The sequence below is a fragment of the Tursiops truncatus genome, chromosome 19 (assembly GCF_011762595.2).
Source record: "Tursiops truncatus isolate mTurTru1 chromosome 19, mTurTru1.mat.Y, whole genome shotgun sequence".
Lineage (NCBI taxonomy): Eukaryota > Metazoa > Chordata > Mammalia > Artiodactyla > Delphinidae > Tursiops > Tursiops truncatus.
In genome coordinates, this window is record NC_047052.1 from 48,480,908 (window position 1) to 48,502,024 (window position 21,117).

General features: G+C 55.2%; 3 protein-coding genes and 2 long non-coding RNA genes across 6 annotated transcripts; all 5 read left to right on the top strand.

The window, feature by feature from the left end:
• The first annotated feature begins 1,560 nt into the window (after positions 1 to 1,560).
• On the top strand, positions 1,561 to 4,316 carry APOE (apolipoprotein E). The gene is made up of 4 exons (XM_033844362.2): positions 1,561 to 1,652; positions 2,445 to 2,510; positions 2,995 to 3,184; positions 3,463 to 4,316. The coding sequence occupies exons 2-4, from the start codon at positions 2,468 to 2,470 to the stop codon at positions 4,178 to 4,180; spliced, it is 951 nt and encodes a 316-aa protein (XP_033700253.1). The 5' UTR covers positions 1,561 to 1,652; positions 2,445 to 2,467; the 3' UTR covers positions 4,181 to 4,316.
• Positions 4,317 to 5,573: 1,257 nt separating this feature from the next.
• Positions 5,574 to 7,299, top strand: LOC141277157 (uncharacterized). Its single transcript, XR_012328015.1, has 3 exons — positions 5,574 to 5,819; positions 6,428 to 6,719; positions 6,958 to 7,299. It is a non-coding gene; the product is annotated as an uncharacterized lncRNA (long non-coding RNA).
• A 6,867-nt stretch (positions 7,300 to 14,166) lies between these two features.
• Positions 14,167 to 15,868, top strand: APOC4 (apolipoprotein C4). The gene is made up of 3 exons (XM_033846101.2): positions 14,167 to 14,242; positions 15,329 to 15,470; positions 15,703 to 15,868. Exons 1-3 carry the CDS (start codon positions 14,167 to 14,169, stop codon positions 15,866 to 15,868), a joined length of 384 nt encoding a protein of 127 aa, XP_033701992.1.
• A 568-nt stretch (positions 15,869 to 16,436) lies between these two features.
• Positions 16,437 to 18,046, top strand: APOC2 (apolipoprotein C2). 2 transcript variants are annotated; one of them, XM_033845246.2, is made up of 4 exons: positions 16,437 to 16,535; positions 16,966 to 17,041; positions 17,212 to 17,371; positions 17,690 to 18,046. In XM_033845246.2, exons 2-4 carry the CDS (start codon positions 16,987 to 16,989, stop codon positions 17,778 to 17,780), a joined length of 306 nt encoding a protein of 101 aa, XP_033701137.1. In that variant the 5' UTR covers positions 16,437 to 16,535; positions 16,966 to 16,986; the 3' UTR covers positions 17,781 to 18,046. The 2 variants fall into 2 exon arrangements, with proteins under 2 accessions (XP_033701137.1, XP_073652953.1); XM_073796852.1 differs by lacking the exon at positions 16,437 to 16,535 and adding an exon at positions 16,573 to 16,668.
• Positions 18,047 to 19,282: 1,236 nt separating this feature from the next.
• LOC141277158 (uncharacterized) lies at positions 19,283 to 20,477 on the top strand. The gene is made up of 3 exons (XR_012328016.1): positions 19,283 to 19,303; positions 20,166 to 20,305; positions 20,403 to 20,477. It is a non-coding gene; the product is annotated as an uncharacterized lncRNA (long non-coding RNA).
• The last annotated feature ends 640 nt before the right edge of the window (positions 20,478 to 21,117 follow it).

Genomic DNA, 21,117 nt, shown 5'->3' on the forward strand with positions numbered 1-21,117 from the left:
GCAGAGGACTTTGTCCCTGTGAACTGAAGCAACAGGGGTGAGGCTGTCTCTGGGTGCAGGGGTGGGGGCGGCGAGCTGGGACTCCGGGGTCTTTCCAGGTTCCCCGGGGTCTTTCCAGGTTCCCAAAGGGGCAGGGCACGAAGGGGTGTGAGGACTTTCTGATAGGAAGGTCAGAGCTTCCGAGAAGCTTCAGGAAGCATTCAAGCACCGGATGGAGAGAGTTCAGAGTCGGTCACTCCTGCTCCAGGCAGACCCACATCCTGAGCCCTCGCCAGACAGAGGAGCCGAAACCCCGCCTCTCACACTGGGGAGGGAGGCTGCCGACCTGACCCGTGATGAGCTGTCAGGGCCCAGAGACCACCCCACCGGCTCCCTGCCAGCGCCAGCTGAGCCCCAAACAACAGGCCTGGGCCTGGCTGGCACTGGGGCTCCCTTCCTGGGATCAGGCATCCAGCCTCCCCTGACCCCATGGCATCCAATGTTCCCACCCCTCAAAGGACCAGGAGTGAATCCCAGCTCCTCCAGTTCATCCAGTGTGGCTTTACCATCCACCTCAATCCTGAATCTTGTCTCAGTTGTCTCCCATCTGTGTAACAGCTGGCGTTCATGTCACAGAGGTGCTAAGGAGGGAGGGGACAGTAAGGGCCCACTGTGGCGCATCACAGAAGTTAACTCCAACTCAGGGCCTGCTGTTTGCGAGGAACTGCTCAGTACTTCCTACATATAGTAGCCTGTTGCTTCGCCGAATGACGGTGTTAGGTGCAACTGTTTTCCCGGTTTTGTGGACCAAGAAACTGGATGTTCAGAGAGGCTAGGTCATTTGCTCAAGGTCACACAGATGGCAACCGGCAGAGCCTGGATTCAGGCCCGGACAGTTCGGTTCCGGAGTCCACAGTCCTAACCAGGCAACACAACACGAATGCTTCAAGCCCTGCGGAAGTTACAACACGCGCCGATTCCTGGAATCCACGATGCTTGTGTTGGGGAGAAATGCTGGATTTCCAAGTCACAAATGGGGAAGGGGACTCAGAGAGGCATTCACCCGTGCCCCAGGTCACAGCCCAAGAGGGAGCTAGGCTTAAAACCCAGGTTTCACTCTCAAAGCCTGGGCTGTTACCAGATGCCTTACACTGTCCCCAGAACTCCCATGCCATTTCTGTCTGGGCCTCCAGCTCCTTTCTCCCCCAACCCAGAAATCCCAGACCGCAGCCCCGCTTCTTCCTCGGACCCAGGATTTTGGGCCCCCAGCCCTTTCCTCAAATTCTATTCATCCATCCGCCGGAAAAGAGAGGAACAGGGAATGGGTGTTCCGGGCAGCCGCCTGCTTCCCCTTCCATGCCCAGCACCCTGCCCCCAACTCACCCACCCACCAGAATGGAGGAAGGCGCCTGAGTTACTGGGTGAGATGTCATCTCTTTTCACGGAGGCTGGGAGTGGGAGCTGCTAGCCTCCAAGCCCCACCCCCCTCCACCTCCCTGCTGTGTGTGGAGGGGGAGGAGAGCCCACCTCGTGACCTGACAGGGGCTGGCCCAGCTTGCCCTAGATCTGGAGGAGTGGGCGGGGCAGGGGGAGCCCTATAACTGGACGAACCTGGGATCCCTGACTCCTACTCAGCCCCGGAGGAAGCGAAGGACACCATTCCCCGGGAACGGGTGAGAAGCAGAGCTGGGGGCGCAAAGTCCAGCTCAGGGCTTCTGTGGGGGATGGGCTGGGGGTGCACGGGGTGGGGGGAGGAGGAGGTGGCGGTCCTACGCCCGGGCCAGGACAGAAGCAGGAGCAGGGGATGAGGCCAGAGGCAGGGGACTGGACCTAGAAGAAGGGGGGGCAGCAGGGGCATCCCGTCTGGGCTGGAAGGTGGGGTCAGGGGAGCAGCTGGACCTGTAGGAAAACCAGACGAGCCATAGCAAGAGCCCACCAATTGTCACTGTCGTTTATTGAGCACCTACTGAGTGCCCCCATCATCCTAAGATCTCCGTTCGTGGGAGGCGCAGGGGTGGCGGCGACCAGGGGTGTCGGCAGGGTAGCTAGAGCGTCGGTTGAAGGACTTTTGAATGAGGATTAAATTAGCGAATATGTGGAAGATACCGTTTAGCTGTGAAGTTGGAGCTTAGAATGTGAAGGTACGATGAGGAATGCGAGGTTGGAACTTAGAAAGTCCAGTTGGGGCTCACAGGGAACTCCGGGGTGGAGGGGAGGGTGGGGTGAGTGGAATTTGAACCCTGGGAGAGAGGGATAGAATTTTTGGCAGCGACCGCCTGAGGATGGGGAGATAGGAGAAGACAATGGGAATTAAATAGACAATGAAGGGGCCAGGCCGCTTCGTAACTATTTATGATTGGATTAGCTATGGGGTGCAAGGCTTTGAGGGCCGAGACCTGATGGGGCGGGGCTCTGAGTGGGAGGAGTCCCCACTGCTGTTGAGTGACAATGTCTCCCTCCCCCAGGTTGGCCAATCGCAAGCCAGAAAATGAAGGTTCTGTGGGTCGCCTTGGTGATCACGCTCCTGGCAGGTATGGGGATGGGGTTTGCTTAGGTTCCTTGCCCCTCCGCCTCCCATCCTCAGCCGTACCCCTTGCCCTCTTCCCGTCCCTGGGTCCCCTCTTTTGCTGGTCTATCTCCCCAGGTCTGAGGTCTCTCCGACATTCATTCGTTCTGAGCAGCTGTTTTATTCGCTCTGAGCCTCAGCTTCCCCATCCTTAAAATGAGAGTTGTAACCGTTTCTAATCCTTTGCTGTCGGGCAAGTAGTGAGCAGTAGTTAAGCGTCAGCTGTGATTAGTTTTATTCTCCATCACTCCAGCATGGCGGTGCATGGAACACACAATCAATGCTTGCCAAGTGATTAAAACAAGCTGGGTGTCCCTCCACCTCCTCCCTGCCCACCAGTGCTCTGATGAAGCCCACCAGCCTTTGTGGAGCACCCACTCTGTACCAGGTACTGTGTGCCTGGAGGGGACAGAGGAGGACATTGACTGCTGTGAACTTGCTCCGTGCAGGATGCCAGGCGGAAGTGGAGCCAGAGCCGGAGCCCGAGGTGCAGCTGGGGCGGGAGTGGCCCCGGTGGCAGGGCAGCCAGCCCTGGGAGCAGGCGCTGGGCCGCTTCTGGGATTACCTGCGCTGGGTGCAGACATTGTCTGACCAGGTGCAGGAGGAACTGCTCAGCACCCAGGTCATTCAGGAACTGACGTGAGTGCCCCTGCCTTGGCCCCTGACCCTCCTGGTAGGCAGTGCGTTCCAGACCCTCAGCTTCCAGTGGTCTGGGTTTCTTTCTGTCCCCATCACCAACTCTTGGTGGTCTGGATCTCTCTTCACTTCTTGCTTTCTTTCCCTTTTTAGCTCCTGGCTTTACCTCTCTGATTCTGTTTTTCGACCCTTCCTGTCTCTGGCGTGTTCCTCTCCGTCTCTAGCTCAGGATCCCTCTTCCGCTCTCTTCACGCCCATGCTCCCTCCTTCTCGCCCCTTAGGGTGCTGATGGACGAGACCATGAAGGAGGTAAAGGCCTATAGGGAGGAGCTGGAGGGGCAGCTGGGCCCCATAGCCCAGGAGACGCAAGCCCGTGTGTCCAAGGAGCTGCAGGCAGCGCAGGCCCGGCTGGCCTCTGACATGGAGGACGTGCGCAGTCGCGTGGCGCAGTACCGCAGCGAGGTGCAGGCCCTGATGGGCCAGACCACCGACGAGCTGCGTGGCCGCCTGGCCTCCCACCTGCGCAAGCTGCGCAAACGGCTGCTCCGCGACGCCGAGGACCTGCAGAAGCGCCTGGTCGTGTACCGCGCGGGGGCGCTCGAGGGCTCAGAGCGCAGCGTGAGCGCCATCCGCGAGCGCCTTGGGCCCCTGGTGGAGCAGGGCCGAGTGCGGGCCGCCACCGTGGGAACCCTGGCCAGCCAGACGCTGAGGGAGCGCGCCGAGGCCTGGCACCAGAAACTGCGCGGGCGGATGGAGGAGATGGGCACCCAGGCCCGGGACCACCTGGAGGAGATGCGCGAGCAGCTGGAGGAGGTGCGCGCCAAGGTGGAGGAGCAGGGCAGCCAGATGCGCCTGCAAGCGGAGGCCTTCCAGGCCCGCCTCAAGAGCTGGTTCGAGCCTCTGGTGGAAGACATGCAGCGCCAGTGGGCTGGGCTGGTGGAGAAAGTGCAGTTGGCTATGGCCACCGGCCCCACCTCTGCGCCCATCGAGAATAACTGAGTGCCCGCGCATCCCCCTGGGAGGCCCGCTCCTGCGCTGGCCCCACGTCCCCCCAGCCTACAGGAGGCCCTGTCCCTGCCCCAGCTGTCCTCCCGGTGGGCCCTAGCTTAATAAAGTTTCATCAAGCTTCACGGCAGCTGCTGGGCGTCCGTGTGTGATTTCTCACAGCTCAAGCCTCAGTTTCTCGTTCCTTCCCCACACCGGCCGTGCAGCGCTCCGTCCTGCCCCCTCTGCCTGTGTGTGTCTGTTTCTTTGTCTCTTCGAAGTCTGTCTTTGCTTCCTTCTGCCCCTTTCTGAGTCTCCTTTTTTCTTCCATCTCTGCTCACTCTCTTCCCTGCCTCTCTTACCCTTCTGTCTCTGAGATGTGGTTCTGGAACCAATCCACCGGTGGGTTAAACCCTACAGTTGCCCCTGACTACTGTGGGCAAAAAAGCAACGCCCCTGAGGGATTTCCCTGGCGGTCCAGTGGTTAAGGGGATGCGGGTTCGATCCCTGGTCGGAGAACTAAGATCCCACATGCCCGTGGGGCAACTGAGCCCCATGGTCCACAGTGGGATCTCCCACGTGCAGCAACGAAGACCAGCCCAAAATAAAATGAATTCATTAATATTTTAAAAATTAAAGAGCAACCTTTCTGAGCCTCCAGGGGCCCAGCTTCACAATACCTGCTTCATAGCCTGTGACTCAAAAGACCTAAGATCGCTGTCATTAATTGTGAGCCATTTTCACTTTTTTTTTTCCCCCTCTCTCATTCTCCCTCCTGTCTAATCTAATTCGGCTTTCTTCCCTCTCCTGGGCTTTGTCTCCATCCCGCTGTCCCAGAGAGGCTTCGTTTTTCCAGCTTCCTCTTTTCCTCCACCTCTGTCTTTTCTCTCTCCCTCCTCCAGTTTCTCTTGCCCCTGGTCCTGCTTATTTCTTTTTTCCCTTCTTCATCCGGGTTTGTCCTCGCCACCATTTTGTTGCATTTGTCTTTCTCCCCTCATTCTTGTTCCTTGTCTCCTCCGGCTGGTTGGTTAGCCTCTGGTCTACCCTGACGAGCCTACCGGGTGCTGGGTTCAGGCTGCCGGGTTCGGGCTGCCGAGAGAGGCACACTCTGCGAGGGTCTGCAGCAGGCCCCTTGGCGTTTAGGGCTGGACAATCCACTTGGAAATTGACACACAGAGAAGCGTGGCTGGAGCCTGGAGATGCCGGGCGCTCTCCCCTCTCACGTCCTCAGTTCTCCGAGGAGCAGAACAAGGTTCCCATCACAGGGACGGGCCAGGACTTGTATCTCCCAGGCCGACTTCTGCCTGCTTTGGCTCCAACACACTCTGCACCCCGAGCCTCGCCCAAGCTGCCTCGCTTGCCCTTGTGGAATCAGCCCCCCCCCCCGCCCCCACCAGATGATTCACCCTTGGGGCCGAGGAAGGAGGGGAGGTTATCTGTGGGCTCAGAGGCAGGGGGCCTAGTCCCACCCAAGTTTCTGCTGACTCACTGTGCCCAGGACCTGGGGCCAAGTCCCCTGAACCTGTTTCCCAGATGTCAGTGAGGGCGGGGGCGTCAGCCATATCGCCCACTTGAAGATCTGAATCTTGAATTCGGTATGAAGCCGGCTAAGCGGAGAGGGTGTCCCGCCTCACTGCAGCAGCCCCCCACCCCGGTTAGTTTTGTGAAAGGAGGCTGGAACGGGGTGCTGTGGGGTGGAGGCTGACCCCAGCAGGGATCCAGAGAGACAGCCTGAAGTCCAGGAAGGGGAGGGAGAAGATGACGGACAAAGAAGGGGAGGACACTTAGAGCCTCTCACTGAGCCGTTGAATGTTCTTGGCTACCCCCCAGTTGCCCCATCTGTAAACAGAAACTCCTACAGCTGACATGAGGTTGAGACTGGCAAACTGAAGTTGGCGTTCTGGTCTCGTGGGGTGGGGTGAGGAGGAGAGGAGACATTTGGGGGATGTGTGGGGAACGCTGGGGGCTCACAGAGGAAGCAGATGTCTGGGAAGGCTGCTGAGGGGCCAACAGGGATTGGCAGCATGGAGCTGGCCGGAGGGCTGTTGCAATCCCGCCAGGGTGGTGTCTGTGCTTCCCTTTCACAACCATCCCCCTCACCCCAAGGCTGATACGTGCGTGTGGGGACACGAGGCCAGCCAACCTGGAGTCTGGGGCCAGGGCCACCCTCCCCCAGCGGCTAGGGTTCATTAGCAGTCAAAGGCAGCTGGGATGGGACTTCTCTGGTGGTGCAGTGGTTAACTAATCCGCCTGCCAATGCAGGGGACACGGGTTCGAGCCCTGGTCCGGGAAGATCCCACATGCTGCAGAGCAACTAAACCCGTGCACCACAACTACTGAGCCTGCGTGCCACAACTACTGAGCTTGCACTCTAGAGCCCGCGAGCCACAACTACTGAAGCCCGCGCGCCTAGAGCCAGTGCTCCACAACAAGAGAAGCCACCGCAATGAGAAGCCCGCGCACCACAACGAAGAGTAGCCCCTGCTCACCACAGCTAGAGAAAGCCTGTGTGCAGCAACGAAGACCCGATGCAGCCAAAAAAAAAAGGCAGCTGGTAGGAAGGGGGACGGCAGCCCTGAGGGATTGATGTGGTGGAAGGAAAGGGCGGTGGTGGTGCTTGGTGTGCGGAGCGGCCAGAGAGGGTGCACAAGAGCAGATGGGGCGTTTACAGGGGCCCTGGAGGCTTGGACAGTGGGGAAGCAGAGAGAAGCAGAGAGAAGGGAGTTTCTGGTGGAGTGGTTGGAGGGGCACACATCGGGAGCCTGGCAACTGAGATTTTGCACTTTTGACAGGTTGAAAAGACCTCTCAGGCTTCCCTTGTGGCTCAGTGGTAAAGAATACGCCTGCCAGTGCAGGGGCCATGGGTTCGAGCCCTGGTCCGGGAAGATCCCACATGCTGCGGAGCAACTAAGCCCGTGAGCCACAGCTACTGAGCCTGCGCTCTATAGCCCATGAGCCACAACTACTGAGCCACAACTACTGAGCCCACACGCCACAACTACTGAAGTCCATGTGCCTAGAGCCCGTGCCCCACAAGAGAAGTCACCGCAGTGAGAAGCCCACACACTGCAACGAAGAGTAGACCCCACTCGCTGCAACTAGAGAAAGCCCACGCACAGCAACGAAGACCCAAGGCAGCCAAAAATAAAAATTAAATTAAATTAAAAAAAAAGACCTCTGTCCAAAAGGGAGATAGATTGGGGGAATAGAGACCCCAGAGAGCATCCAGGGAGGTTTGGGAGTCTCCCAGAGGCAGAAAGGTGGGGGAATAGAAGAGCTAGTATGAGAGTGACGTTGGAGGTGGCATGGGGTGGGCAGGAGTGTGGAGGCAGACTGTGTGACCCCAGATTCCCCTGAGCTGAAGAGGCCTGCTGAGAAGGGGGAGGGGACGGTAGAGGTGGCCTGGGGACACAGTGTGAATTGAGTTAGGGAGTTATTGAGGGTTACCGAGAGACACCCACTGAGGCTGGGAGAAAGGTATGAAGACCCATAAGGGAAGAGGGCACAGGGAGAGGGGAAGGCTGTCCCCTGAGTGGGGAAGGGACTCTGGCAGCTGGGGGTCCCCAACAGTCAGGGAAAGTTGGAGGTGCAGGTGCTGAAGAGCAAGACGCTTTGGGCCTAAGGCTTCAGCCCTGTGCCCCACCTGGTCCCCACCACCACGATGGAGGGGTGACGGAAGAGAGGTGGGTGGGCACAGGGAGGCACGTGGCCAGGTGAGGCTTAGGGTGAGGGAGATTAACTTGACCACCCCCCTACCCCCCACCCCCCGCCTCAAAAAGGTCCCGGGCCAGGCCACCCAAGCCGGCCTCAGTGCCCAGGAAGGAACATTCGGAGTGCCTCTCTGGCCCCACCCCACCACAAGGCTCCTTCTGTCCCTCCTGGTCGTGACGGTGGCTCTCTTTGTGGTTTTGGGAGGTTAAAGTGGGATGGGACACTGAGAGTTTGAGATTTGGAAGAGTGACGCTGTCATGGGCCTGGGGCACAGGCTTAGATGACCCTTGGGAACTCTGGGGCCCCTTCTGTGCCCTGGTTCCCATGTCATCCCCCAATTGCCCCCATCTCTACCCGCCCAGCTGAGTTTCAGCGTTCCCTAAAGGCTAGTCCAGTGGGTGGCAATCTGCCCAGGGGAGCCCTAGCAACCGATGACGTCTTCAGTCTTGCTCCTCCGGGATTGGCTGGCTTGCTTTTACGGCCTTGAAAGGGCGGGGGACCAGTCCGGTGCTGAGAGCAAGGCAATTCTCAGCATCTTGAGCCTGATCTGGGGGTTCTGGTACCCCTCGCCGCATTCTAACACCATGACCCCCAGAAACACATTCAAGGATCTCCTTTCCCATCCCTGGAATCTCATCCTAAAGGGCTTCCATTTTGAAAATTTTTGCACACTTGACCCTCTTTTGGGCACTCCCAGCCCCAGCCCAGGCGGCCCCAGGCCGCATCAGATTCCTTTCCATCATCAGAGAAGTAACGTGGTTGAGTCAAGTCGTGAAGACAACGCAGCGAGTTGCGTTGAGATATTTAACGCAACGAAATTGAGATATTCAAAAAACAAAACAAACAACAACAAATTGAGACTCACATACCATAATTGTCACCCTTTGAAGGTGTACAATTCGATGATTGTTGGTATATTTGCAAAGTTTGCAACCATCACCACTATCTAATTCCAGAACATTTCATCACCCAGAAAGGAAACCCCACACCCTTTAACCCTCACTCCCATCCCCTTCTCCCCAAGGCAGGGCAACCACTAATCAGCTTTCTGTCTCTATAGATTTCCCAATTCTGGACATTACATATGAATGGAATCATATAACATGTGGTCTTGGGGCTTCCCTGGTGGCGCAGTGGTTAAGAATCCGCCTGCCAGTGCAGGGGACACGGGTTCGATCCCTGGTCCGGGAAGATCCCACATGCCGTGGAGCAACTAAGCACGTGTGCCACAACTACTGAGGCTGCACGCCACAACTACTGAAGCCCACGCACTTAAAACCCACGCTCCACAACAACAGAAGCCACAGCAATGAGAAGCCCATGCACTGCAACGAAGAGTAGCCCCCGCTCACCGCAACTAGAGAAAGCCTGCGTGCAGCAAAGAAGACCCAACCGAGCCAAAAATAAATAAATAAATTTTTTTAAAAATTAGGTGAAACAAGTATGCTAAATCAGAAACAAAACAAAACCTAAACTAAATGTGGCAGTTTCACAAAACCCGTCTGAGGCAGATACTGTCACTGCTCCTACTTTACAAAGGAAGAAACTGAGGCACAGAAGGCTAAAGTCACTTGTCAGACATCCCAAAGCCCAAAGTGATTAGAGACGGGATTTGAACCCAGGTGGGGATCCTGGGGCCACATCCTGACTGATTTCCTCCCCTGCCGAATCACCCTGCCTATCATATGGGCTACAGCTATGCACACACACCTGGCCCCAGGCCCCACTGGCATTACATCCAGCATATTAAAATGCACCCACGTCCCTTATTATATATAATTCCTATGAGGAGTCACACTGCTGTTGGCTAGTTAGTATGTGGGTATATTCTGTAGCAATTTCATTTTAAAAAATACTAACTTTTGGACTTCCCTGAAGGTTCAGTGGTTAAGGCTGGACCTTCCAACGCAGGGGGAGCGGGTTCGATCCCTGGTCGGGGAACTATAAGATCCCGCATGCCAAGCGGTGCAGCCAAAAAAAAAAAGTTCAAAATTGCTAACTTTTAACTTGGTCAATTTTTTTTTTTTTCCACCTTGGAACCAATCAAATGATTTCCCAAGCATTTTCCTAAATTCCAAAACATCGCTCAGGTTAAAGACTCAAAAGACACACAGGGGGGCTTCCCTGGTGGCACAGTGGTTAAGAATCCGCCTGCTAATGCAGGGGACACGGGTTCGAGCCCTGGTCTGGGAAGATCCCACATGCCGTGGAGGAACTAAGCCCGTGAGCCACAACTACGGAGCCCGTGCGCCCCAACTACTGAAGCTTGCGTGCCTAGAGCCTGTGCTCCGCAATGAGAGGCCCGCGCACCACAACGAAGAGTAGACCCTCTTGCCGCAACTAGAGAAAGCCTGGGCACAGCAACAAAGACCCAACACAGCCCAGAATAAATAAAATAAACAAATTTATTTAAAAAACAAGGGGCTTCCCTGGTGGCACAGTGGTTGAGAGTCCGCCTGCCGATGCATGGGACACGGGTTCGTGCCCTGGTCCGGGAAGATCCCACATGCCGCAGAGCAACTAAGCCCATGCGGCACAACTACTGAGCCTGTGCTCTAGAGCCCATGCTCTGCAACAAGAGAAGCCACTGCAGTGAGAAGCCCACACACCACAATGAAGAGTAGCCCCCCATCACTGCAACTAGAGAAAGCCTGCGTGCAGCAACCGAGACCCAACGCAGCCATAAATTAATTAATTAATTAATTAATATTTTAAAAAAGGAATCACCTTGGGAGTTTTTAAAATTTTAAAAAAACTGCTGTGTGTTATATGAAAGTTATTATGAGAGTAAATCCTAAGAGTTCTCATCACAAAAATTTTTTTTGTATTTCTTTAATTTTGTATCTATACGAAATGATGGATGTTTAATAAACTTGTGATAATCATTTCATGATGTATGTAAGTCAGATCCTTATGGTGTCCCCTGCATTGGCAGGTGGATTCTTAACCACTGCGCCACCAGGGAAGCCCCAAGACCACATGTTATATGACTCTATTCATATGTAATGTCCAGAACTGGGTAATCTATAGAGACAGAAAGCTGATTAGTGGTTGCCCTGCCTTGGGGAGAAGCGGATGGGAGTGAGGGTTAAAGGGTGTGGGGTTCCCTCTTGGGGTGATGAAATGTTCTGCAATTAGGTAGTGGTGATGGTTGCAGACTTTGCAAATATACCAACAATCATTGAATTGTACACCTTCAAAGGGTGACAATTATGGTATGTGAACATCTCAATTTTTCGTTGTTGTTGTTTGGGTTTTTTTGAATATCTCAATTTTTAAAAAATGAATGGAGATCTTCCAGACAAAGGCAGAAAGAAGAGATAAATGAGGGGACAGAGCAACCTGTCTTCCACCCCCCCGACTTCTCTGCCACAGCCCAGAGCAGCCAGGGAGGTGAGTGGTGAGGGATGCTGGAAGGGAGGTGGCTGCAGGGATTCAGGGGAGAGGGGATGGGGTCCAGACTGAAGCAGGGACCCTGGCGTGGAGAGAGTGATTTGGGAGTCTGGTGGTGGGACTGACGATCTTGTGGACACAGAGGTGCAGGCTCCGAGATGCTACCTGTCCCCAGACACACATGCTGGGGTCTCAAGGCCCACCGCTCCCAGCCCCCAGTCCCTCCTTGTGACCTCTCTGCCCCCACCTCCCAACTGCTGTTGTTTTTGAGCTGCCTCTGAGGTCCACCCCGAACGACCTTCAGCCCATTCCTGCCCTGGATAACAGATGGGCAAACACTGCAAGCAGCAAACAGCTCATGCTGACCTTGGAGCCAGGGCAGGGTCAGAGGCCTTTTCCCCCCTCCCCCGGGCCCACCCAACCCTGGCCCTGCTTCAGCTTCTTTCTTGCCCTCTAGAATCGGGGTGGGGAGGTGAGGGCAGAGGTCGTTTCTGGCTTAGCTAGCCAGAAACGGCTAGCGAAGTATGAAAGGGCTGGGTTCAGATTCACCACTTGGTGGCTGGGGAGCCCCACCCCCACAGCCTCAGTTTCCTTATACGTAAAATGGGAATGAAAAAGATGCCCACTTCATAAGGTCTGACGTTTTCAGTGAATTCATGCGCTGAAGCCTTGCGGCGGCATCTGCTGTGTAGTGAGCGCGCGGGAAACACAAGCTTAATGAATAGCGGCTGGCGCTGGCAGCACGGCTCTGCTGCACGTCTCCTGTTGCTCGAGGCACTTTAGGTAAACGACCTGCTTTACTCTCCTGTGTAGGAACGTGACTCTGGTTCCTGGACGGAGAAACAGGCCCAGAGACATCAAGCAACATACACCAGGTCACACAGCAGGAAGGAGGTGGAGCCGGACTGTGAACCCAACACCATGCTGCTTCTCCTAACACCATGCAAAGTGGGTGTCTCCTTTTTCTTTTGTTATTATGGTAAAATACATAACATCAAGTTTACCATTTTAACCACTTTTAGGTGTACGGTTCAGTGGCATTGACTACATTCATAATCTTGTGCAACCATTACCACTATCCATTTGCAGAATGTTTTCAGCATCCCAAACAGAAACTCCAGGAGATTTTATTTTGCTGATTAGTGTCAGTGAGGAACTCCAGGGAGCATTCGTTGAGCAACTACTGTGTGCTAGAGCCCACGCTGGGGCCATTGGAATGGACAGCATTCTTCTGGAAGCCTCTGGATTTGTCCTGTACAATCATCCAGGTTGTGGCCAAAGTGGGGTTGTCAGATTCACCACATAAAAATATGGGACGTGGGACTTCCCTGGTAGTCTAGTGGTTAAGAATCCGCCTTCCAATGCAGAGGATGAGGGTTCGATCCCTGGTCGGGGAACTAAGATCCCACGTGCTGCAGGGCAACTAAAAGCCCGCGTGCCGCCATGACAGATGCCGCGCGCCGCAACTAAAACCCAAGGCAGGCAAAAATAAATAAAAAAATAAATATTGAAAAAGTATATAGAATGCCTAGTTAGATTTGAATTTCAGATTCACAACACATAAATAAGAGTATAATTCCCAAATATTGCATGGGACATACTTAGACTAAAAAAAGATTCATGGGACTTCCCTGGCGGTCCAATGGTTAGGACTCTGTGCTTCCACTGCGGGGGCACAGGTTCAATCCCTGGTTGGGGAAATAAGATGCTGCATGCTGTGCATGCCCCCCCCCCCAATTTTTTAAAATAAATCAATTAATTAAAAAAGATTCATTATTTATCTGACATTCAAATATCACAGGGCGTCCTGTATTTTATCTGGCAACCTTAGAGCAAGGAAGCCAGCCCATGGTTCCCTGGCTAAACTGTGCACCCCGGCTCATGGCTGGGTCCTCTGGGAGAAAAAGGCTCATTTTCTTTCTGGCTGGTGTTTGGCCCAAGCCTGATGTTGACAACCTCTCACTAATCTCTCCCTCACAGGGCCTCACCCAGCCTTCATGTGGACTCTGGGAGGTAGGCACTTACTACCATCCCCATTTTACAGATGAAAACACTGAGCCCAGAGAAGTGAATGTATTTGCCCTGGTCACGCAGTGAAGGTGTGTCTGGCCCTGTAGTCCAGTGGCCAACGGATCTCAGAGACAAAAGAAATAATGATAAACAGGTCTGATCTGTGAGCACTTGTGTTGCCAGACTCCACATTAAGAATTTCCCTTGAGGACTTCCCTGGTGGCGCAGTGGTTAAGAATCCACCTGCCAATGCAGGGGACACGGGTTCGATCCCTGGTCTGGGAAGATCCCACATGCTGCGGAGCAACGAAACCCGTGTGCCACAACTACCGAGCCCATGTGCTACAACTACTGAAGCCTGCGCACCTAGAGCCCGTGCTCCACAACAAAAGAAGCGACCGCAATGAGAAGCCCGCGAACCACAACGAAGAGTAGCCCCTGCTCGCCGCAACTAGAGAAAGACTGCGTCAGCAACGAAAACCCAATGCAGCCAAAAAAAAAAAAAAAAGAATTTCCCTTGTTCTCACATCATTTAATTAACGTCCTAAAGTATGGACTGTGAGCCCATTTTACGGAGGAGGGAACTGAGGCCCAAAAGAGGGGCTGTCACACGAGGTGGAGCCAGAATGTGAACCCAGTTCAGCACAGGAGGCTAATCTTCCCCTGTCAGTTTAGGGTGGTGGGAGGATAGGAAGGAGAAAGGAAGAAGGCCAGCAGGGGCGGGCATGGCCTCGGATCATCACCGTCACCTGGGCCCCTCTCTATCTGAAGTCCCTGCCAAGGGGCGTGGGGAGGCGGCCAGGGGAGGGCTCTGCTCAGCGCAGCCTCCCCCTCCCCCAGCTCAGAGAGCTGAGCACAGAAGGACAGAGGGACAGAGGCCCCCAGAAATGTTGTTCCCTGGATGCAGGTCCCGGGCCCTGTCCTCCCTCTGCTTCTGCGTCCTGGTCCTGGCCTGTGTCGTGGGTGAGGAGGAGTAGGTGGGCGGGTGTGGGGACCCCGATGCAGCATGGGGTGTGAGTGTGACCGGCTGTGAGGCGTGCAGATGCGCGTGTGTGTCTGGGGGTGTGTGTCACGGGCGGCCATGAGTGAACAGTGTACACGGGGTTGGTACAGATGACAGTGATCGTGGATATGCATTTGTGCGTGTGTCAGCAGACGAGTATGCAGTCATGGTAAACATGTTAAGTCTGTGAACATGCATTTGTATGCTTGTGCGCACATGTGTGTCTTTAGGGGGTATTTATGCAAAAGATTTGACAGTCTGGGCATGTGGAAGGGTATCTGTGTGTACTGGTGTGTGAGTATGTCTGGGTTCTGCACATGTATTTAAATTGTGTGTATATATATATATGCAGTGCATCCGATGTGCAGGAAACCGGTGCAAGTGCCTTCTACATGTTAACCCCTAACTCTCACAATAACCCTATAAGCTAGGACCTGCCATTATCCCATTCTACAGAAGAGGAAACTGAGTCTTGAAGAGGTTAAGTCATTGGCCAAGGGCACTCCACAGGTCACATGGGTGCCTCTGTACACATGTGTACCCGTGTACCCGTGTGATGGCTGGTCTCTGTAGGTGAGGCTTTGCCCAGGTGCATGGGTGCTGGACAGACAGGTGTGTGTGATTCCTGGCAGAACCCCTGGCCCGCCAGCCTGACATATGGCCTTGCCAACCTCCATCCCCGGGGACATCCTTCACTGCCTGCGGAGGTTGTTCAAAACGTGCGGGAGTCACAGGAGGACGGAGGGGGCGGCAAGATCAGGAAGTGAGGGAGGCATCAGGAGCGGGGCAGGGGGCAGAGAGGCGGCGTTACAGACTGAGGGAGGAAACCCCAGGCAGACGCAGGGGTGACGGGGCTCCCGGGCACAGATGGTGAAAGGAGATGACCGCTGGCTGAAGGGGGGCGAGGGGCAAGAGGGACATAGAAGGCGATGAGAGGACCGGCAAGGGGCCACCAGGAGCCACGGTGACGGTGAGCATGGAGGGAAAAGGAGATGGAAGGGTTCTGGGGTCCCAGCCGTCCCAAGTTGCCCTCTGATCCCATCTAGCATGTCAGCAAGAAGGGCCTGGGGGAACCTCGAGCCCCTCGCCAGAGCCGGCCAGTAGTTCCTGGAGCCTGGTTCCGGGCAAGATGAAGGAGTGGATGGAGTCGCTCGTGACCAGGACAAGAGAGAGCTGGCAGTGGTTCTGGTGCGTGTGCACAGAACAGGGCTGGGGGCCTGAGTCTGAGGGAGGAGGGGCAGGGCCGGAACTCATGGGTTCCCAGGGAGCAGGACAGGGCGGGGGCAGGGCTGTGACCCCTGGGTCCCAGAGGGGTAGAGGGTAAGAGGTGAGAGCAGGGACTCCTGGGTCAGAGGGAGGAAGGGGTCAATGGGGCAGAAGTCTCGGGGGGTAGCTGGACTCTCCACTGTGATGTCCACAGGGGCCCCAGGGCCTTCCAGGGCTTTGTGCAGACCTTCTATGATGACCACCTGGGGGACCTGGGTTCCCACACCCAGGCCTGGCTCCACAGCTCCAAGGACAGCCTCCTGAACAAGGCCTACGACCTGTGTCCCCAGCTGCTCTGCAGGGACAGCTACTGGGATTAAAGTGTTCACAGCCTCTGCAATAAAGAAGTTCTCCTCTGTCCCTGTCCCAGTCCCTCCCGGATGCTGCCAGAGATAACCCCACCCCATCTGCCCCCCGGAGGTTAAGGAGTAGAGGAAGTGACAACACGAAGTGACACACGTGGCAGGGGAGCGACAGTGGGGGCGGGGGAAGGAGTGGGGGCCGGTGGGGGGGGAATGACCCTGCTCCCCCAGTGTTGAGACCCACCACTGCAGGCTTGTGGGCGGCGCAGAAGACCTCAGGCTTCTCAGTTTGGGGTGGAGGGTGAAGGCTGGAGACCAGGCAGGGTTAACAAGCCCCCCCAGCGGCCCCTCCTTCAGCGCTCTGCGTTCACCTCGCACGGGATGGAGACCCCAGGCCTCATGCCTGGCGGGCACCCAGAGCCCCCATCGCCTCCACGCTCCCCACCCGGCCTGTCTCTCTCAGCGGTGAATGTTCAGAGTGGAGGCTTCCTGTGGCTTGACCTCAGGGATGTCACTGCCCTCTCTGCCCGCAGCCTCCCCCCCACCCCCCACAAGCAGTTCTGTTGGCCAGGACTTTGGCCTAGGCGTTGAGGTCGGGGTGGTGGCTGTGAAGGGGTGGACCTCAAGCGCTATAAAGCCTTTCTCTGCCTGATTGGAGCTGGTGAGGACAGCCTGCCAGAGTCCGGTAAGAGAGGGACATGGCGGGTGGGGGACTGCAGGAGGTGGCCAAGATTGTTAGAGCAGAAACTGCAAGAGTCAAGATATTAGATTCCAGTGATAGAATCGTGGAATTTAGAGTATTCCCTGCCAGTCCAGCGGTGAGGACTCGGGGCTTTCACTTCTGCGGCCGGGTTTCAATTCCTGGTCGGGGAACTAAGATCCTGCAAGAGCACAGGGCTGCCAAAAAAAAAAAAAAAAATTAAGATGTTACAATCAGCCATCGGGAGTAGCATCAGAGAATGTTAGGAAGTGAGGCCCAAGCCAACCAAGTCAAGCCATTAGGGGTTTGACTCAGGTGGGGGGGAAGGGGAGAGGGGGTCCCAGGCTGGTATCCCTGAGCGCAGGGGACCCTAGGATTAGACACCTCCTGTGGCCCTGTCCCACACCCTCCTCAGCATTCCAGGTCTCCTGACACCATGGGCACCCGATACTTCCTGGCTCTGTTTCTCATCCTCCTGGTGTTGGGATTCGGTGAGTGTGGTCAGTAGGAGAGGAGGGGTTATGAGGGGAGGGATAAGCCCCAAGCATCTTCCCAGCCCAATTCTTGTCTGGCCCTGCCCCTGCCCATTCCTCTCCTTCCCCGCCTCATTCTCCCGCTGCTGCAGGCCCCTCAGCTCCCCTAACTCACTCTCCTCCTGCAGAGGTCCAGGGCGACCCTGTGACCCAGCAGGAAGAGACTGCCAGCCCTGCCGTGCTCACCAAGGTGCAGGAATCACTCTTAGGTTACTGGGATCTAGCCAAGGCAGCTGCCCACAACCTGTACAAGAAGACATACTTGCCCGCCATGGATGAGAAAATCAGGTATCACCCGCCTCCCACCCCCACCCCAGGAACAGGGACTCCCAGCCCCCAGCCCCTTCTCCCTCAGACTCAGGAGTCCAGGTTCAAACCTGGACCTGGTATCTCAAGGCCCAGAGATCTCAGCTCCCAGCCCCTAGTCCCAGTAGAACCTGGGATTCTGAGATGCCAGCCCTGTCCTACTTAGGGATCCAGGAGTTTGGGTTCTAGCCACGTTTTCCCACAGGACACATGATTCTGGGCCCCAGCCCCTCCTCCCTCAGACCCAGGAGTCCCAGCCCCCAGCCCCTCCTCCTCAGCCCTTCTGTCCTTTCTCCCCAGGGACATATACAGCAAAAGCACGGCAGCTGTGACCACCTATGCAGGGATTTTTACTGACCAGGTCATTTCTCTGCTGAAGGGAGAACATTAACAGCTGGGCCCCCAATCTCGGGGGGAGACCCAGCAACCCCTTGGGTCCCCTGATCTATACCCCATCCCACTTCCTAGCAACTCTCAGCGTCCTGCTCCCAACTCTAGCCTGACTTCTTATCAATAATAAAAAAAAAAAAAGCCAAGTTTATTCTTCCGGATATGGTTGCTTTTCTGAGACCTCAAGGTCAAGATGGAGGATCTGATGCTGTCCAGCCAACATTTATTGAGTGTCTATTCTATGTATATCGCCCTAACCTGGTCAATGGGAATAAAGAGGTGAATAATAATAATGAATAATCATAACAACAATAATTGGAGACTGCCTTTCACCAAGGTCTGGCTTTCTCTTCTTTTTTTTTTTTTGGCCACACTATGTGGCATGCGTGGTCATTCCCTGACCAGGGATCGAACCCATGCCCCCTGAAGTGGAAGCACAGAGTCTTAACCACTGGACCACCAGGGAACTCCCGGCTTTCTCATTTATAAAATGATAAATGGATATAGCTAATCTGCAGTGGACTCTGGCCATGTCCGGGTCCTGGGCTGACACTTTGAATGTGCCATCGCAGTGAGGTGTCCAGTGGCCCTGTGGCAGAGGGGAGAGCGGTGCCCATGAGTCATTGCTGAGCGTGGCAAGGCAGCGCCCAGGTTGGCTGAGACCCGAGAGGACAGAACTGTAAACGCTGTGCTCTGTGCCAGTTCCTATACATTTGTCCCACGTGTATTTATTGAGACACAACCAGGTGCTGGAGACACAGCAGGGAAAAGACCTGCCCTCACAAGACCCCCGCAAAAACGTACTGATTGGGTCCTGACCCAGTTTCACACGTTTTTTGTTTGTTTTAATTTATTTTTGCCCGCGTTGAGTCTTCGTTGTGCGTGGGCTTTCTCTAGTTGTGGTGAGCAGGGGCTACTCTTCACTGCGGAGCACAGGCTCTAGGTGTGCGGGCTTCAGTAGTTGTGGCTCGTGGGCTCTAGAGCGCAGGCTCAGCAGGTGTGGCGCACGGGCTTAGCTGCTCCGCAGCATGTGGGATCTTCCTGGACCAGGGCTTGAACCCGTGTCCCCTGCATTGGCGGGCGGATTCCCAACCACTGCGTCACCAGGGAAGTCCATCACATGGTTTTATTGATTACCGTTTTGTGGTATGCTTTTTAGCTGTTCTCTTCTTATTAGCAATAGTAATAACACTTCCTGAGCTCCTACTCAGGGCCAGGAGCTCTGATCCATCCTGAGCCACACATAGAGAGGCTGAGGGGGTGGAAGGCAGAGGATGAACAAGAGGACCCATGGATAAGATAACTTGAGACAGCAATGCGGGCCATGAAGAAAAGGAGAGGAAGTGAGTTCAAGGTCTGGGGGCGGCCACCTTGGGTTGGGGCACGGGGAGAGCCCTCTAGAGGACCCAGCTGGGCTGGTCACAGGGCATGCGTCACAATGCAGTGTGGTAAGGACTACTGTTGATGGCAAGGAGCGGGAGGGGAGTACTCACTTGGCTCCCAGGTCTGAGCAGATGGAAGAGGGTATCTGGGCAGTGGGGGATTACAGGCCAAAAGCACAGGGTGCAAATAAGAGCAGAGGCCCTGCAGTCTGAGAGAGGACAGTGCTGGGGCACATGGTTAGATGGGCTAAGAGCCTGGACTCCTGCATCTGGAGGGAGTAGAGAGTGGTCCTGGGCCGCCAAGTCCTATGCGCGGGGCTATTGGCCTCTGAGGATGCGGGGCCTCTATTCTCCCAACAGACTTGGCATAAACTTCCAGCCAGCCTTTTCAGTACTCTTGGGGCAGTTTTCCCAGGTTCTGGGGCTGGGCAGCTGTGAATCTAGCAGAAAACAGGGGCCTTGGGGAAGGGTTGTGAGAAACGCCCCCAAGTCCCCAGGGCCTGGGAAGAGCTGAGGCTGCCAAGCCCAATGGGTGATGGGGAGGGGGGAACCCTGGAGGAACAATCCCTGCTCTGTCCACTTGTTTCCCACAGACTCAAGCCAAACCAAACCACTGCCCAGGCCAGTTCTGCTTCCAACCAATCCTGCTGTACCTCCCAGACTCCGCCTTCCTTTCTCAGGCTCCCAACCCCAGTCCCACTCCCTTCAGGACCCCAGGAGTCCAGGCCCCAAGACTCCTCCTCCCCCAGAACTCAGGACCTCCAATCCATTCTCCTCAGGACCGAGAAGTTCAGGTCCCCAGCCCCCTTAGAACCTGAAATCCCAGCCTCTGGTTGGTGTTGGGCGTCCCCTAGTGGAGCGCAGTGTGGGTCTGGCCTGTGATTCACTTAACAGTTAGTAGGAATGGAAGAATTTACTTGGTCACTCAGCAGACATGGGGGAGGGCTTTACAAGGGCCCCATCTGAGGTCACAGTCTAGCTAAGAGCCTCTAGTGTTCCAACAGATCAGGACTCTGCGGTATATGAGACAGGACGTTAGGGGACCTAGAGCTGAGAGCAGAGATGGGGTAACAATGAAACCGGAGAAGATGAGCTTCAAAGCCCCTCACCTGCCTGGGCTTTCTGTGGTTCTCTACTTATATGTGTACGTGTAATTTTGTACTTTTAAAAAAGAAGCCCACAAAAATCTCAATTTGCCCATCTTCTGGGGGACTTCATCAGTATGTTCATTTCATCCCTAGACTTGAAGACTGGGTCTACAATTTCACAGAATCGTTATTACTGTCATTGTTGTCTGTAAGAGAAGGGGACCGGGCAAGTTTTCTTTTAAAAAAAAATTAATTAATTAACTAATTAATTAATTTGGCTGCGTTGGGTCTTCGTTGCTGTGCGAGGGCTTTCTTCGTTGGGGTGGGTGGGCTTCTCACTGCGGTGGCTTCTCTTGCTGCAGAGCACCAGCTCTAGGTGCGCGGGCTTCAGGAGTATGGAGTTCGCGGGTTCTAGAGCACAGGCTCAGTAGTTGCGGCACGCGGGCTTAGTTGCTCCGCAGCACTTGGGATCTTCCTAGACCAGGGCTTGAACCTGTGTCCCCTGCATTCGTAGGTGGATTCTTAACCACTGCGCCACCAGGGTAGTCCCAAGAAGTTCTCCAAGGTTTCTTCTTGTCCTTATGTTGGTTCACAGAGGTACTTCATTCATCTTCCCCACTCAAAGTTTCATCCTTTCACTCGGCAATCATGCCCTGGGACAGTGCTGGAGACACACCCATCTCTGTCAGTGATGACACAAAGTGGGCAGGGTGTGGGGGGGGGAGTCCAGGGATCTAGGAAGACTGGGAGGCGGTGCCCCGCCCAGTCTGGGGGCCAGGGAGGAGGGATAATACTATTGAGCTGAGACCGCGAGGAAAGTGGAGGATTATCAATAGACAGTAAAATGATAAATAAATAATTAAAATAT